Source organism: Capsicum annuum, chromosome 7, assembly GCF_002878395.1.
Source record: "Capsicum annuum cultivar UCD-10X-F1 chromosome 7, UCD10Xv1.1, whole genome shotgun sequence".
NCBI classification, from domain to species: Eukaryota; Viridiplantae; Streptophyta; class Magnoliopsida; order Solanales; family Solanaceae; genus Capsicum; species Capsicum annuum.
In genome coordinates this window covers 156,939,589-156,956,336 of record NC_061117.1, presented here as the reverse complement: position 1 = coordinate 156,956,336, position 16,748 = coordinate 156,939,589, and the positions used below count along the sequence as shown (strand labels likewise).

General features: G+C 36.8%; 1 protein-coding gene across 1 annotated transcript; it reads left to right on the top strand.

The window, feature by feature from the left end:
• The first annotated feature begins 2,892 nt into the window (after nt 1-2,892).
• LOC124885798 lies at nt 2,893-7,883 on the top strand. Its single transcript, XM_047394044.1, has 7 exons — nt 2,893-3,113; nt 3,219-3,513; nt 4,045-4,236; nt 5,072-5,269; nt 5,650-6,116; nt 6,572-6,782; nt 6,945-7,883. Exons 1-7 carry the CDS (start codon nt 2,893-2,895, stop codon nt 7,881-7,883), a joined length of 2,523 nt encoding a protein of 840 aa, XP_047250000.1.
• The last annotated feature ends 8,865 nt before the right edge of the window (nt 7,884-16,748 follow it).

The following is a 16,748-nucleotide window of genomic DNA, read 5'->3' as shown; positions in this document are numbered from 1 at the left end:
CAAACAAGAAAGCTATTTTTTCAAGAGTTCGGAAAATGGATTGTGGTGATTATTTGCTTCAAAAACAATGAATCTGTTACGAAGAAGAAAAAATGGAGTTGTTGGGGTGGAAAAGGGGGGTGTTAGGAAGAAGAAAGTGGAAGTTGACTTCTTCTTTTCTTTAGATTTATATAATATATATATATATAAGCCGGGACCCATTTTTTTCATTTTTTGTAGACATTAACGCGCTGACTTTTAAAAAATTGTCACGTTAGCCATTAGGATGGTAAAAAATTTACTTTAACGTTGTTAAGGGGGTAAATAATTACTCGATTAGCTTAGAATCTAAAGTAAGTTTTGGCTACAAGTTTAGGGGTGTTTGATGTATTATCTCAACAATATAGTTAACATATTTTTGCATGTTAATATCATGATTTTTAGCATGTTAATAATTTGTAGCATGATAACATTAGAAGGGCAATATGTTAAAAGTCTCTGACATATTTTCTAGCATAATTAATATGTAAACATTAGGTTTAAGTCAATTTTAGCATGTTAAAACTATTTTCAGCATGTTAACATATAGTTACTGCACATTAACATATTTCCAGCATGCCAGTAATAGCCAAATATCTGTATTAAATTGCGTGTTTGCATTATCATAACTGTGTTTTTGCATATTAAAATAATTTCAGCATTGCTAGAACCTATTTCTGCATAATTTCAGCATATTAAACTGCTTTCAGCGTGTTATTATACAAATTACAGCATGTTAACATTAATTTTCTGTACTGTTTGCAGAATTTTCAGCATGTTATTATACAAATTACAGCATGTTTACATTATACAATAATGTACTTAATCTAGTGTTTAACATGATTAAGACAATAAGATTTTAGGCATTCTCAACAAGTTAAACACTAGATTAAGTACATCATTGCATCCTTAGCATGCAATGTATTTTAATATTCTTGTTAATTTCTTATGTTATCATTAGTTTCTTATGTGGGATTCTACTGCTTTCTTTGTCTTATTGTTCTATAATTACTTTACCTTTTCGTCCTTTTTATTGTCCGTCTCATGCCTAATCTATACATGTTAGTCCCTTCTCCTTTCCCCTTTTTATGTGTTATTCATATTTCTTTATGTCTACTTTTGGTGATTGATTTATACATGTTAGTACCTTCTCCCTTTCCCCTTTTTATGTGTTATTCATGTTTCTCCATGTCTACTTTTTATTTTATTGGTGATTTAATTTATACATATTGGTCCCTACCCCTTTTCTCTTTCATATGTTATTTCTCCATTTCTACTTTTTGTTTATTAGTTATGTGCTTTAGTGTTTATTTCCCTATTGCTAAAGCATGCTACTGTATGTTGCTATGTGTTACTGCTTTATATAACTATATTCTGCTCATACTCTCCTCCACTTGAAAACCTCTCTTATTTTCTTTTACGAACGGTTGCGTGGTTGCATGGACGTTCTTTCTTAAAACATCCTTTGGAAAATACCTTGTGGATCGATCGATCAGAGGTGCGTCGACAGCCACAAGCTTTCCCACTCTTAAGTTATCCGCTTGAGGGGACCTTGTCAAAACTACTCTTATTCTTAGAACCTAACGGTTTATCCCTTTACTAAGGAATAAACACTCTCAAAACCTAGGATGTTATGTTAGAAAACCTGGCCCTAAGTTTTAAGGGATTCCATGATCCCGAAAAGAACGCCTCACTATTTATGTGCATTTTGAGAGACAATTATGATAAAATAATGTCATTTGCTCTTTGGGGGGTAGGTCAGACTAACGTTTTGTTTTGCAGATTAAATGGCCATACCTACTTCATACCCAAAATTTTGCATGGTTTAGTGCATGCCACCTCACATGAAACATTGGTGGACGGATTTGGGGTACTATGGATGGAGCATGGTAGAGAAGGCATCAGAGAGTTTGCCCTCCCTCATGAACATCAACCCGTGTAGACAAGCCATCACCGTTTTGATAAGGTATTAGAAGCTGACAAGAAGGAGCAACAAGAAGAGGACATGTTTAGAATTTAGTTTAGCATTCATATTTTTTAGACACTCTTGTATTTATTTTATCGCAGTTTCGAAACATTTTGAATGAATTAAAGTTTAATTTTCTTTTGGGGTTTGTCTTTGAGTAAATGATATTTTTCTATGACATGATTATCTCTCAAACAACGATAGGCCTACCTCTGGCACAAAAGAGGCTCCCCAAGTAGGCAACGTCGAACAATGTTCTTGCTATATGATAATTTGGTTCATTCTTTTATATCACTAACACGCTAATTTCTTCACCTTTGTTGTTTTTGTTTGTTTTGTTCCCCTTCCCATAGGTTGATTTGTGCATCCTGGCCTATCATACTAGATCAAAAGGGGCTCTTCCTCTTATACCTACAAGTTTCAAAGGAAAAGAAGCGATGGCTGACCATCACAATGTTGGGGACAAAGAAGGTGTTAGTTCAGAAGGGGACAGTGTCGTCGGTTAGAATGAAATAATACTGAAAATGGAACAACAGATTTTTGAGCTGCAAAGGGAGCTAGAGCAAGTACTCAACCTGGCTAAGCTTTCCCTTAACTTAAACACTCTGAAACTACAAGCTGATAGCCATGCCATTCCAAAATCCCAAGCTCTTTCCGACCATCCAACACCTCATCTCCAATCCCACATTTCTACCAATGTCCAAAATCTCCAAAATACCACAGCTTCTCTATATATGCCTACCCAAGAACCTAAAAACTCCGCTTATCCTTCTCCATGAAAGCCTCAACATCCAAACATATACCAACATCACCTGTCTGGCCGCCATAATCAGAATCCAATCTATGTTGAAACCCTTCCACCCAACTATCCTCAACCCACATTCGATAACTTGGAGAATGACTATATAATGCAGGCCGTAGTTGAGAGGTTGAGACAATTGGAGGGAAACAAAAGAATGAAGTGTCTCAACTGTGAAGATTTATGCATCCATCCAGACTTAGAACTGTCGGAGGGGTACAAACCTCCCAAGTTTGAGTTGTACAATGGGACCGGAGATCCTAAGGCACATCTGCGTGTGTACTGTGAAAAACTAGTAGGTATAGGAAAGAATGAGAAGATTCGAATGAAGTTGTTTATGAGAAGCCTAACGAGAGAGGCTCTCATATAGTACATTGAACAAGATGTGAAAAAGTGGGCAGGTTAGCTTAACCTGGCCTCTAGCTTCGTCTATAGATTTGGGTACAATATTGATAATGCTCCTAGTTGGGCTTACATGAAGGCGATGAGGAAGAAACTAAATGAATCCTTCTGCGAGTATGCCATGAGATGGAGGGCCAAGGCCGTGAGAGCTCGGCCTTCAGTTGAAGAGCAGCAAATAAAAAAATACTTTGTCAAGGCGCAAGAGCCACAATACCTTGACAAGTTATTGACAGTTACAGACAAAAGCTTCTCCAAGAATATCCGAATAGGAGAAATGTTTGAGGATTATCTTAAGAATGGTAGCATCATCCGTTTAAGCGCTCCATCTGTAGTATCAATAGAAAATAAGAAGAAGAAAGAGATAGGGTCGGTGATGGCGGCAAAGTCCTCAAAAAGTGCTTTGACCCATAAAACCCCTGCTCTACCTCTTTTATCTTACCCCAAAACACCATATCTAACCTCTCTCTACCTACTACAACCTCCAATACCATATCAAGCCCCACTATACCAAATGCCCCCTCCTTACCCAATGCCTTCACATTTCTCAAATCCTTTATATCCCATATATAATGCCCAATCCATCCAAGTCCAAACAACCCAACCTACTCATGTTCCTGCTGCAAAGCCTGTTACTCCCAAATCCAAAGGCAACTTTGAAAGAAGGCAATATAAGCCTTTAGCCGAACCCTTGGATCAATTATATGAACGACTCAAAAATGCTGGTCATATTGCATCTATTCCCGCCATGCAAGCCGATACCAAATCCCCATGATATCAACATAGTCAGACATGTCCCTACAATTCTGGCATGAGGGGACATCCTATAGAGGCATGTTTTGCCTTGAAAAATAAAATTCAGCAACTGATTGATACTAAGGTGATTCAGTTGAAGGACCCGCAACCCAAAGTCACCAATAATCCTCTCCCTGCTCATGAGGTAAATATGCTCGATGCCGATGATGATGTAGACTTGGAGCATTCTATCTGGGTCATTGAGAAGAAAAACAGTACTCCTATCAGTATACAGAAGCAAACGCCATTTGAAGTCGAGGTTGGCACGCCCAAAGCTCTCTTTACTATTGTGAGAGCTTCCCCAGCCGTGTACAACCCTCATACAGTTTTGTAGAATTATGAACTCAATATTTTGGGAAAAATAAAGATAGCTGAGTTAGACGTTGCACAAGGGGTGGCTAGATCAGGTAGAATATACTCGCCCAAAAACTTATTCTAAGAAAGTTCTAGTAAGGAAAAGCAACCCGCCGTTGGGGTTGAAGAAGATGGCACCTGGAAGAAGGTACAAGCCAAAGAGTATTTTGTGGCTGAGCAACTGAGTAAGACTCCGGCCTAAATATTAATCTTGACATTACTATAGACTTCTGAGAATCATCAAAAGGCTTTGATGAGGGTTCTAAGCGAAGCGTATGTGCCAACTACCATAACAAACAGGGAGATGGCCCACATGGTAGGGCAAGTGTTCGAGGCCTATAAGATTTCATTCCATAATATTGAGTTGCCACCCGAAGGTAGAGCACACAATCGGCTCTACACATTACATTGCAGTATGAGGGGAGAATGATATCCTGTGTGTTGATTGATCCAGGCTCAGGGTTAAATATTTGCCTTTGAACACCTTGACTAGATTGAAGGTTGATATATCCAAAGTGTAGACTTGGAAGATGAACGTGAAAGGGTTCGATGGCTCCCAAAAGGGAACTATTGGGGAGATCATATTGGACATGGTGATGGGTCCTGTCACTTTCCCCATAACCTTCTAAGTGATGGATATCCCTGCCTCTTATAACTTGCTGCTTGGGCGCCCTTGCCTTCATGTGGCTGGTGCAGTATCCTCTATGCTTCACTAACGTCTCAAGTTTGAATATGATCAGCAAAAAGTTGTAATACATGGGGAAAATGGGCATCCCATATACACCATTGAAAGAAAAGAAGACCTGGACAGAGAAATGTTCCATACCCTTCAGTTAGTGGGGAGCATCGAAGGAGGGCTGCATAATGACGCATTGTTTGTCTCCTTACAATATGAAGGAAGGGTAATTTCACGTGTGTTGATTGATCCAGGTTCAGGGGTAAACATCTGTCCTTTGGCTACCTTGACAAGTTTTAAAGTTGACATGGCCAGAATCCAACCTCGAGTAAGGGTTATAAGGGCATATAATGGCTCCCAGTGAAACACTATTGGGGAAATCGTACTGAATGTTACCCTGGGCCCTGCCATATTTCCCATAGTCTTTCAAGTGATGGACATTCCAGCCTTGTACAATTTACTTCTTGAGAGACCTTGGATCCACATGGCTAGTGCGGTCCCTTCTACATTACATCGACGTATTTGATTCGAATACTTTTACAAGAGTTGTTGATATAGGGTGAAAAAGGACAAGGAGGGCTCGACGCTTAAGAATGGATTGGGAATGTTGAAGAAGATGCAGTAAGTTGCATGCAACTTCAGAAACCTCTAAATACTTTGAGTTATATGAGCTGGTTAGGATACGAAGAGGATAAAGGTCTCGATGCCAGATTGCAAGGAATAGTTGATCCTATTGAATTTGAGGAGAAGGAGTATACTTGCGGACTGGGCTATGGAATTAATGCAAAGGCAAGCAAAGGCGGAAACATATTTGACTCCGCACTATTATTGTATCAAATCTTCCATTCTGCGGGGTTTCTCGAGGATAGTGAAAATGAGGCTGAGGAAATAATAAAAATGTTGAAAGGTCTCTTCATGACAGAAGACACCATCCTCACTCCCGAAGGCCAAGATGAGATTGAAACCATGAAAGTAGACATGATTCTCAAAGAAGAGACTTGGAAAGATACAAGCAAAAAGATGATGAAAGGTTTGGGAGCAAAACTGCAGGAAATCGTTGAGCCCATACAGCCGCAGTTTAAGATGGATACATACAGTTTGGGATACAAGTGCACTATAGAAGACTACCTCAACTAGGAATCGCCTCAGAAAGGCTACTGCCTGCGCTGTATGAATCTTTCTATGCCGCCGGTTTTTTAGGTCATAGTGAAGAAGAGATCTCGAAGAGCTTGAAGCTCCTTTTTCTAACCAAGGAAGATGGTTGCCATGTCATTATTAGTGAGGAAGGATGAGATCCTAACCAGAGCCACGAACAGAAGGTCACCGTCAGTAGCTGGATTGTCACTCCATCCAGTCCCCACCGAGCACTTGGGTAGACTTGACAGAATTTTTAAATGTTTTAGCATTTCTTTTCTTTTCCGAATAAACTCGATAATTTGAGACGATTTAAAATTTTAGTTTCTTTATTTTTATTCTCAACATTATGTTTCAAGACATTCGCATTATTAATAAATTTTTCCTTTGGATTATTAATGATTCTTTATTTAACTTTCTTTTCTTTCAGCCAAATCACATTTAAAACTGTTGAATCTGAGATTGTGACATCTAATGAGACAACACAACATAATATAAGTGAAGTAGAAAATACAGAGGAAGTGGAAATCCCCCAGGAATTTGTCAGTAAGGTTGAAGATTTCGAAGACAAACCTAAGGCAAACCTTACCGAATCAGAAATAGTGAACATAGGGTCTTCTGAAGACACAAAAGAAACCTGTGTCAGCATCCACTTGTCTAAAGAAGAAAAGGAGAAATACATATAGTTCTTGAGAAAGCATCCAGATGTCTTTTCTTGGTCTTATTCCAACATGACGGGTTTGAGCACTTCAATAGTGGCTCATAGACTGCCTACTGACCCATTTTGTCCCCCTGTCAAGTAGAAACTCAAAAAATACAAGCCTGATCTGAGTTTGAAAATTAAAGAGAAGATCTCAAAGCAGATTGAAGCTGGTATTCTTCGAGTGACGAAGTATCCGACTTGGTTGGCCAATGATGTGCCCATCCATAAGAAAGATGGAAAGGTTAGAGTTTGTGTATACTACAGGGGTCTCAACAAAGCCAGTCCAAAAAATGACTTTCCACTCCCAAACATTCACATCTTGATTGATAATTGTGCCAAGCATGAAATACCGTCATTCATAGATTGCTTCGCCGGATATCATCAAATCAAAATGCACGAGGATGATGTTGAGAAAATGGACTTTATTACTCCATGGGGGGTTTACTACTACAAATTCATGTCGTTTGGTCTGAAAAATGCTGGAGCCACATACATGAGGGCCATGACCGCTTTGTTCTATGATATGATTCACAAGGAGATTGAAGTCTACGTGGATTATGTCATCATCAAATTAAAAAAGGGTACAAGTCATTTGACAGATCTGAAAAAATTCTTTGACAGATTAAGGAAGTACAATTTGAAGTTAAACCCAGCAAAATGTGTCTTTGGAGTCCCTGCTGGAAGGTTACTGGGCTTCATTGTCAGTCGTAGGGGCATAGAGTTGGATCCAGCCAAGATCAAGGCCATCCAAGATCTTACTCTTCCAAAAATCAAGAAAGAAGTCATGAGTCTTTTGGGCCATCTCAACTACATCAATCGGTTTATAGCCCAATCCGCGGTTATTTGTGAGCCAATTTTCAAGCTGTTGAAAAAAGATGTTGCTGTTGAATGGACAACAGAGTGTCAACAGTTATTCGACAGGATCAAGGATTATCTGTTAAATCCTCCCATTTTGGTTCCTCCCGAACCTGGTAGGCCATTGCTATTGTACTTATTTGTGATTAGACAATGCTTTCGGATGTATTTTAGGGCAGCATGATGAGACAGGTAAGAAAAAACAGGCAATCTATTACATGATCAAGAAGTTCACCTCATACGAGGCTCGGTATTCTCTATTGGAATGCACCTGCTGTGCTTTGACTTGGGTAGCTGAGCACATACTACTTATCTGATCTCCAAAATGGATCCATTGAAGTACATATTCCAGAAGCCAATGCCTACTAAAAAGTTGACCAAATGGCAGATATTGTTCAGTGAATTTGACATAGTCTATGTCACACATAAGGCAGTAAAAGCACAAGCACTAGCAGACCATCTGGCCAAGAATACTATGGACAACGAGTTTCAACCACTAAAGACTTACTTTCCTGACGAGGAATTAGTATTCGTAGGAAAGGACATATCTGAAGAATATGATGGTTGGAGACTATTCTTTGATGGAGCTGCAAATTTCAAAGAAGTTAGAATTGGCCCCGTCGTGATCTTAGAAACTGGCTAACACTATTCTGTCTCGGACAAACTCAGGTTTCCTTGCACCAACAACATGGCCGAATATGAAGATTGTATCCTGGGGCTTCGCTTGGCTACTAATTTGAATATCCAAGAGATACTGGAGATTCAGACTTATTGATTCATCAGGTACGAGGTGAATGGGCTGTTAAGAAGGCAAAACTCCTATCCTATCTGGGGTGTGTGCAAAAAATGTGTAAGAAGTTCCACAAGATAGAGTTCAAACACGTCCCAAGGATTCATAATGAGTTTGCAGACGCATTGGCCACTTTGTCTTCTATGATCCAATACCCAGACAAGAACTATATTGATCCTGTTCCTATCCACGTGCATAAGAAACCTGTATATTGCTTCCATGTTAAAGAAGAATCAGACAGAAAATCATGGTATACAGACATACAAGGGTATTTGAAAAGTGGAGACTATCCCGAGAGTGCAACAAGTGTTAAAAAACGTACCATTCAGAGGCTAGCCAATCAATTCTTCCTAAATGGGAAATCCTGTACAAGAAGACTCCTGATTTGGGTTTACTAAGATGTATCGAGGACGAAAAGGCATCCAGGATTATTGAAGAGATATATACTGGAACATGTGGTCCACATATGAACGACTACATGCTGGCAAAAAAGATATTTAGAGAAGGCTACTTCTGGTTGACCATGGAAAATGACTGTATTCGCTACATGCAGAAATGCCACTAGTGTCAAACTCATGCTGATATGATTCGAGTTCCTCACAATAAGCTCCACGTCACCAGCTCTCCTTGGCCCTTCACAGCTTGGGGCATGGACATCATTGGTCCCATTGAGCCGGCCGCGTCCAATGGTCACAGGTTCATCCTCGTTGCAATTGACTACTTCACTTAGTGGGTAGAAGCTACCTCTCACAAATCAGTTACAAAGAAGGTCGTAGACGACTTCGTTTGAAGTGACATCATTTGTCGATTAGGAATTCCCAAATCTATTATCACTGACAATGGTTCCAACCTTAATGGTGACCTAATGAAAGTCACATGTGAGAAGTTCAAGATCAAGCATCAGAATTACACAGCATACAGGCCATAAATAAATAGAGTGGTGGAGGCTACAAATAAGAATATCAAGAGGATCCTGCGCAAGATGATTGACAACAGTTCACGTTGGCATGAAAAGCTACCCTTCGTATTATTGGGGTACCGCACTACGATCAGAACATCCACCGGTGCCACGCCTTACTTTTTGGTTTATGGCAATGAAGCAGTGATACCGGCTGAGGTCGAAATACTATCTTTGAGAATCATCTAGGAAGCAGAATTGAGTGACATTGAATGGATACAAAGCAGATTCGAGCAATTAGCACTCATTGGCGGAAGATGAATAAATGCAGTTTGTCGTGGTCAACTCTATCAGAACAGAATGGCCAAAGCCCTGGACAGCTAGTTCTGAAGTGAATCATTCCACACCAAGACGAGGCAAACGATAAATTCTCGCCTAATTGGCAAGGCCCTTACATGGTTCATCGAGTCTTGACAGGCGGAGAACTCTTACTTGCAGAAATGGATGGCATAATTTAGTCTAAGCCCATCAATTCAGATATTGTTAGGATATACTATGTTTAGTTTATCTTAGTACCCTTGAAATTGTATTTGGAACTACGTTCGACCCGATTCCCATTTAGAGGGATATGTAGGCACTCTTATGGAGTTCGGTCACTTCATAATAAGACACTCTCTTCTCCTCTCATGGAGTACTGTAATTGAGGTAGAATTTTTTAGAGGACCTCAAAAATTCCACATGGGCACGACATCAGCATAACTTACGAACTAGGTCAGAATTTTTGAGTGACCTCAAAAATACCTACTAGCAAGAATTTGGAATTCTTATAACAAGATAGTTCTATTGGGGCAGAAATTTTTGAGTGGTCCTCAAAATTTCTTTGCTAGAGAACAAAGATTCGTAAGATATTGTACCATCTCAAAACATGTCACGATCAATGATTCTACAAATTTTCATGTTTATTCTAACGGATTTTACTTATTATCTTCAAAAGACAATTTTTCTTCGCAAAAACGATCTTTCTTTTAAAAATATTTATTTACTATCTGTCTACCCGAGTAAAGGCCCAGACAAAACTCATCAACAAGACGACGACCTCAAAAGAAAGACACTTCAGTCAAGGTGAAAGCACAAATCAACCTCCCATTTTTACAAACTCACAATTTTTCTTTGAGTGCAGGATCAACAGGTACAGATGACAAGAATCACTCCATCGTGAAAATCCCAACGGCCAATCCAACATCATGATGAGATACCCAACAGATGATTGAATAATACAACAGATACATTTTTCGCTCAACATTTATATACATCTGTGCTAACCATTTTTAACAAGTACAAATAATAGGAATTACTCCATGTCGAGAAGCCAAACAGTTGATCCAACGATACATCGAAAGGTTCAACAGCCGATCCAACATTATATCGAGAAGCCAAATAGCTGATCCAATGATACATCGAGAGGTTCAACAGCTGATCCAACGTCATATCGATAAGCCAAACAACTGATCCAATGATACATCGAGAGGTTCAACAATCGATCAAACGTCATATCAAAAAGCCAAACAATCGATCCAACAAGACATTGAAAGGTTCAACAGCCAATCCAACGTCATATCGAGAATCCAAATAGCTGATCCAATGATACATTGAGAGGTTTAACAACTGATCCAACATCATATCGAGAATCCAAATAACTGATCCAATGATACATCGAGAGGTCCAACAGCCGATCCAATGTCATATAGAGAAGCCAAACAACTGATCCAATGCTACGTCAGAGGTCCAATGACCAATCCAACGTCATGTCGAGAAGCCAAATAGCGAATTCAACGATACAACAAATACACTTTCTTTATTCACTTTATGTTTCTCAATTGTTTATTTCTTACATGTCTAACCTTTGTTAGTTAGTACGATGTCAAGGAATAGGTAACAGAGAAGGAATAACAAACAAAGACAACTTTCATTTTCGTTTTCAGAATATCACCCCATCTATTCATCTATCGCGTGAACTCATTTTGAAACTTACCTATCTTACGTTTTCATGTTGTTCCTCACGTCATTATTCCAAATCTTGTTAGTCCTAGCTTGTCGACCCATAATATCATTTCTGGTGCCCCACAGGCATTCTTTAGGAATATTGTTCATTCCTAAATCTAGAACTACAAATGGCCTGATTCTCGTAAGACTAGAGATATATAGGCAACTTGAAACCAAAGTCTCAGCCAAACCATTTTTAAAACCACCTCCAATCACTTTAATTCCAATGAAATCTTCCTCGATCGGACAAAATAGACTACTACATCAACTTTCGTTGCTTGACAATTCCTTTATCATCCCGAAGCAACGAAGGGGCAGCTGTTGACACCCAATTTTGACCTCCCAATATTACATTTAGGCTGCCATTTTAGTAAAATAATTATTTTTTTAAAACGTAGTATTTTTTCTTGCACCAAACAGATTTTTGAAGTGTCACATTCATATTTTAAAAATGCACAAATTATTTTTATTATCTTTTAATATCGTTTTACAGTATTTATCCATTCAAACACGACATTTTTACGTAATTTTATTAAAATTTTGTTTTTCATTATTTAATATTATTTATTTATTATAAATATTATCATCATCATTATTTATTCATTACTATTATTATTTATTATTATCTATTTATTATATTTATTTATTATTTATCATTATTATTATCATCAATATTATTAATATCTATTATTTATTGATATTTATTATTTACTATTTATTATTTATTCTTATTTACTATTACTTATTATCATTATTATTATTGTTGCTATCTTTATTTTTTATTTAAATAATAGCTAATTTGAAATCACTTTACCTAAATTTATTTATCTTTCAACCAATTTTATCCAATTTCTTACAATTTCAGCCTATTTTAATCAATCCAGTACAATTATAGCCAAATTAGCAAATCAATTTAGAATTCTATTCAAATTTGGATCTATTTTGCAACTTTTAAATCTCAATCATCGATCAAAACTGATCCAACAGCTGAGATCAAATATGCCTATTCTTTCCTTTTAAATCAAAATTTCCATACCCTAACCCTAACTTCATTTCACAAAAAATCATCCGCCCCCCCATATCTCTTTCTACCTCTTCTCTTATTCTCTCTTGCTCGAAGAAGGAAGCAGCCATGGCTGCCGCCACTAAGCCGGAGAAACACCACCCTCAAGCCGCAACTCTTCCTTCGATCTTTCTCTCTCTCCTCTCGTCCCTTTTTTCAGCAAAACTATCATCAACAGACTTCTAATTGTCGCCCTAGCAGTACGCTTTCGTCGCCCAGATTTGTCGCCGCCGCCCATCAAAACCAACAGCCACTCCAGCTGGCAAAACAGTGAGCCATCAACTCCACCACCGTCCTCACATCGTGGATGACCTATCCCTCTTGGTCTTCCAGCATCACCAGCAAAGAAGCCACTTCGGTCGCCGCTGCTCCGGATGCCAACAATCGCATCTCTTCTTCGCCACTACCAGCCGCCACCTACCGGCGAAAGCTTGACGATATTTTATCTCCTCCTCCGGTGAATAAAATGGCCCATCCTCGCTACCTCTGAGCCTCAGTAGAAGAAATTCAAGTTCACGATAGATTCTCGGAATCTGTCTCAGGTTTGTTCTTTGTTTGAATTTACGTCAATTTAACATTACCCTCTTTTACTCATTTTTTTTTCTTTGATAGATTATGGGATGCGAAGTTGGTGAAATTAGATGTTTGAATTTTGATTCGATGTCGTGTTTGCCTTCTAATTAACACACGTAAAGTCCCTTTTTTTTGTCTTTCTTTAAACTTTAACTTCTTAAATATTGCATGTTGATTTGTGTCTATATTGGTCTGATTAGTCTCTGCTTAATATAATTTTATATGGAAAAGGTATGTGCCAATTCGAGAATTTCTTCGTAATACTTTAATAAGGCTAATATGTGCATATGTTTGACTATTTGGTTATGATCCTGTATCAATTTGATTATACTTGATTTGAGGAAAACATCTTAGTAATTGATGTTTGATTTCTTTTGTTTCCTTTTCTTGTCCGACCGATATTCTTTCACACGTTAATTATGGTAAATTTAGATGTCCTCTTCTTGATTTTCTTTAATAGGTAGGGAGAATCTCTTTTTACTTGGATCTATTTATGAAAAATTTAAATGTTATAATTTGACAGACCCTTACTTGTTTATTTATGGCAACTATTGCATGATTGGTGGAAAGGACTGATTTTCCCTCCTTTAATTGATTATCATAATTGTGTTTTTGCACATTAAAATAATCTCAGCATTGCTAGAACCCGTTTCTGCTCAATTTCAGCATATTAAATTTCTTTCAGCATGTTATTATACAAATTACAGCATGTTAATATTATTTTTCTGCATTGTTTGCTTAATTTTCAGCATGTTATTATATAAATTACAGCATGTTAACATTAATTTTCTGCATTGTTTGCACAATTTTCAGCATGTTAAAATGTTAGATTTTAGGCATGCTCGACATGTTAAATACTAGATTAAGTACATCATTGCATCCTTAGCATGAAATGTATTTTTAATATTCTTGTTAATTTCTTATGTTCTCATTATTTTGTAACACTTAATTCGTGAGAAAAATTTCTTGACACACTTACCACACTTTTGATACCCTCTTTTAACAATTTGACTACACATTGTTACTCACATGAGTCACAATTGTCTTTTGTCACTATTTGTTGAACACTTAGATATCGTGACTTTAGGTTAATGACAAAAAATAGCTATTCTTTGTCTTTGCATGTTATTCACATTAATCAACGTTTATTAACCAAGAGGCACTTGAGACAATTATGTGCTACATGATGTCCTACTTGTTATGCGTTTTGAGTCCTAGGTAACATAGCTTTATTTTGTCTAGACCACAAATAAAAAATTGCAAAGTCCAATGCCTCTTGGGTGATATGTGAGACAATAGGTATTCTAAAAAAAGTTAGTTTTATCCTTGTCCTAGAACGCCTTTAGACTTGACATCCAACCTAGGTGGGGTGGGATGGGTATCATTCGGAAGTGATGATCCCAACAGATATTGACGGTAAGACTAATGTCATTTTCACTTGTCTAATAGTTCAGTCGGTGGTCCGGATAATGATTGAAAAAGTTGGGGTTCTGATCCGATGAGACCACAAACATTTCTTTATTTGTTTTGACGATTTTGTTTCATTCTTTTATTTACGTTACATGCTTATTTATTTGGGGTAGTTAATTTACTATATAAGTAGTCCCCTTTTATTACAAATTACGTCATTTCTTTCTCCTCACTTGTCTTTTTATATGTGTTTACTGTTTTTACCACTTAGCTAATTAACAATTAGAAATGATAATATAATATGTGTTTGTTCATAATTGTTTTATCACTTAGTTAAATATTAAATTAATAATAAAACTAGAGACCTTATTTGATCACATAGAATCCCTACGTAAAATATAAATTCGGTCGGAAACCACCTTTGTGGACCTCAAAAGGTGCCTAACACCTTCCTTTTGAGGTAATTTGAATCCTTACCCTAATTTCTGGTGAACTAAGACAAAATTAAAAAATAGGTTCATAGTAGCCTAGACAGGTGTCCTAACACACCTTAACTCGTTAGGTGGCGGCTCTTCACAATCTACCCTCAAAATAATCCCCAAAAGAGTTTGTCACGTCGAATCCCACTTTCCGCGAGGAAAACGGGGCACAACAGGATGCATCTTGGTAAGTATAAATGTTTTTGATTTGTAGTCTAAACATTTGAAGATGTCACACCTGAAATGCTGAATATTTTCACTTGACAAAATTATATGAAAATATTTTTAAGGATTCAAAATGTTTGAAGCATATAAAAGTTTTTGAAAAAATTATTTATAATCCTTATATTGTATAAATTTATAACTTGAAAATCATTGAAACTTTTGGAGTTTTCAAAAATAATAAACTATATGCTTAAGTGAGAAATATACTGAATTGGATTGGTTATGAAGTATCATATCTTAGTGCAATGGGTGTACTAATGTTTCTTGCAAATACTACAATGCATGATATAGCCTTTTCAATTAATTTGTTAGCAAGGTATAGTTTTGCTCCTATTAGGAGACATTGAAATGGGATTAAACACATATTACGGTATCTAAAAGGGACTATCAGTATAGACTTATTTTATTCTAAAGATTCCAGTCCCGATCTTGTTGGTTATGCTGATGCTGAGTACTTATCTGACCCACATAAAATTAGGTCTCAAATAGGCTATGTATTCATATGTGGCGTTATTTCCATATCTTGGAGATCTATAAAGCAGTCTATCGTAGCCACCTCATCGAACCATACTGAGATTATAGCTATTCATGAAGTAAGCCGAGAGTGTGTGTGATTGAGGTCCATGATACATATTATTCGAGAAAAATGTAGTTTGAAATGTGACAAAATACCTATAATTTTATATGAAGATAATGCAACATGTATAACACAACTTAAATAAGGATTCATAAAAGGAGATAGAATGAAACACATTTCGTCAAAACTTTTCTATACTCATGAACTCCAAAAGAATGGTGATATTAACGTGCAACATATTCGTTCAAGTGACAATGTGAATGATTTATTCACCAAGTCTCTTCCAACTGCAACTTTCAAGAAGATGGAGCACAAGATCGGAATGCAAAGGTTTAGGAATATTCTCATTAGGAGGAGTTAATACGCGTTGTACTCTTTTTTCCTTATAAAGTTTTGTCCCAATGGGGTTTTTTTGTAAGGTTTTAAATGAGGCAGTTGAAATGTGTATTATTATAGATGGGTACTCTTTTCCTTCTCTAGATTTTTTTCCACTCGATTTTTTCTAGTAAGATTTTAATGAGGCACATTATCTATCAAGTAGACATTCAGGGAGGGGGGATTATAAATGTATTACCATATATAGTGAATGTCTATTTATGTTAGAAGCCCAACTTTTGAGACAAAGTTAATTTTTTCCTATAAATTCCTTCATTGTATAAAACAACTGAAGAATTTTTCAAGAGAAATAAAGAATTACTCTCTCTTCATTCTTCTTGTTCTTACTTTATATTTTATAAAAAAATTTCATTAGTTTAAGAATTCTAAATCAACTAAATTTGATTTTAAGAAGATTTGGAAAATCTAGAAATAAATATAAAAGCGCTAGAATATGAAAAATTTAAGAAGTACCAAATTTAAAAAAGAAATTTAAGTACGTAATAAGAATGTAGTCAATGATTTTGTAAAGATTTGAATTTAAAAACAAAAAAAGATTTTAAATCTAAAAAAAAGAAAAATAATTATATCACAAATGTGGTTCAAATTGATGCGT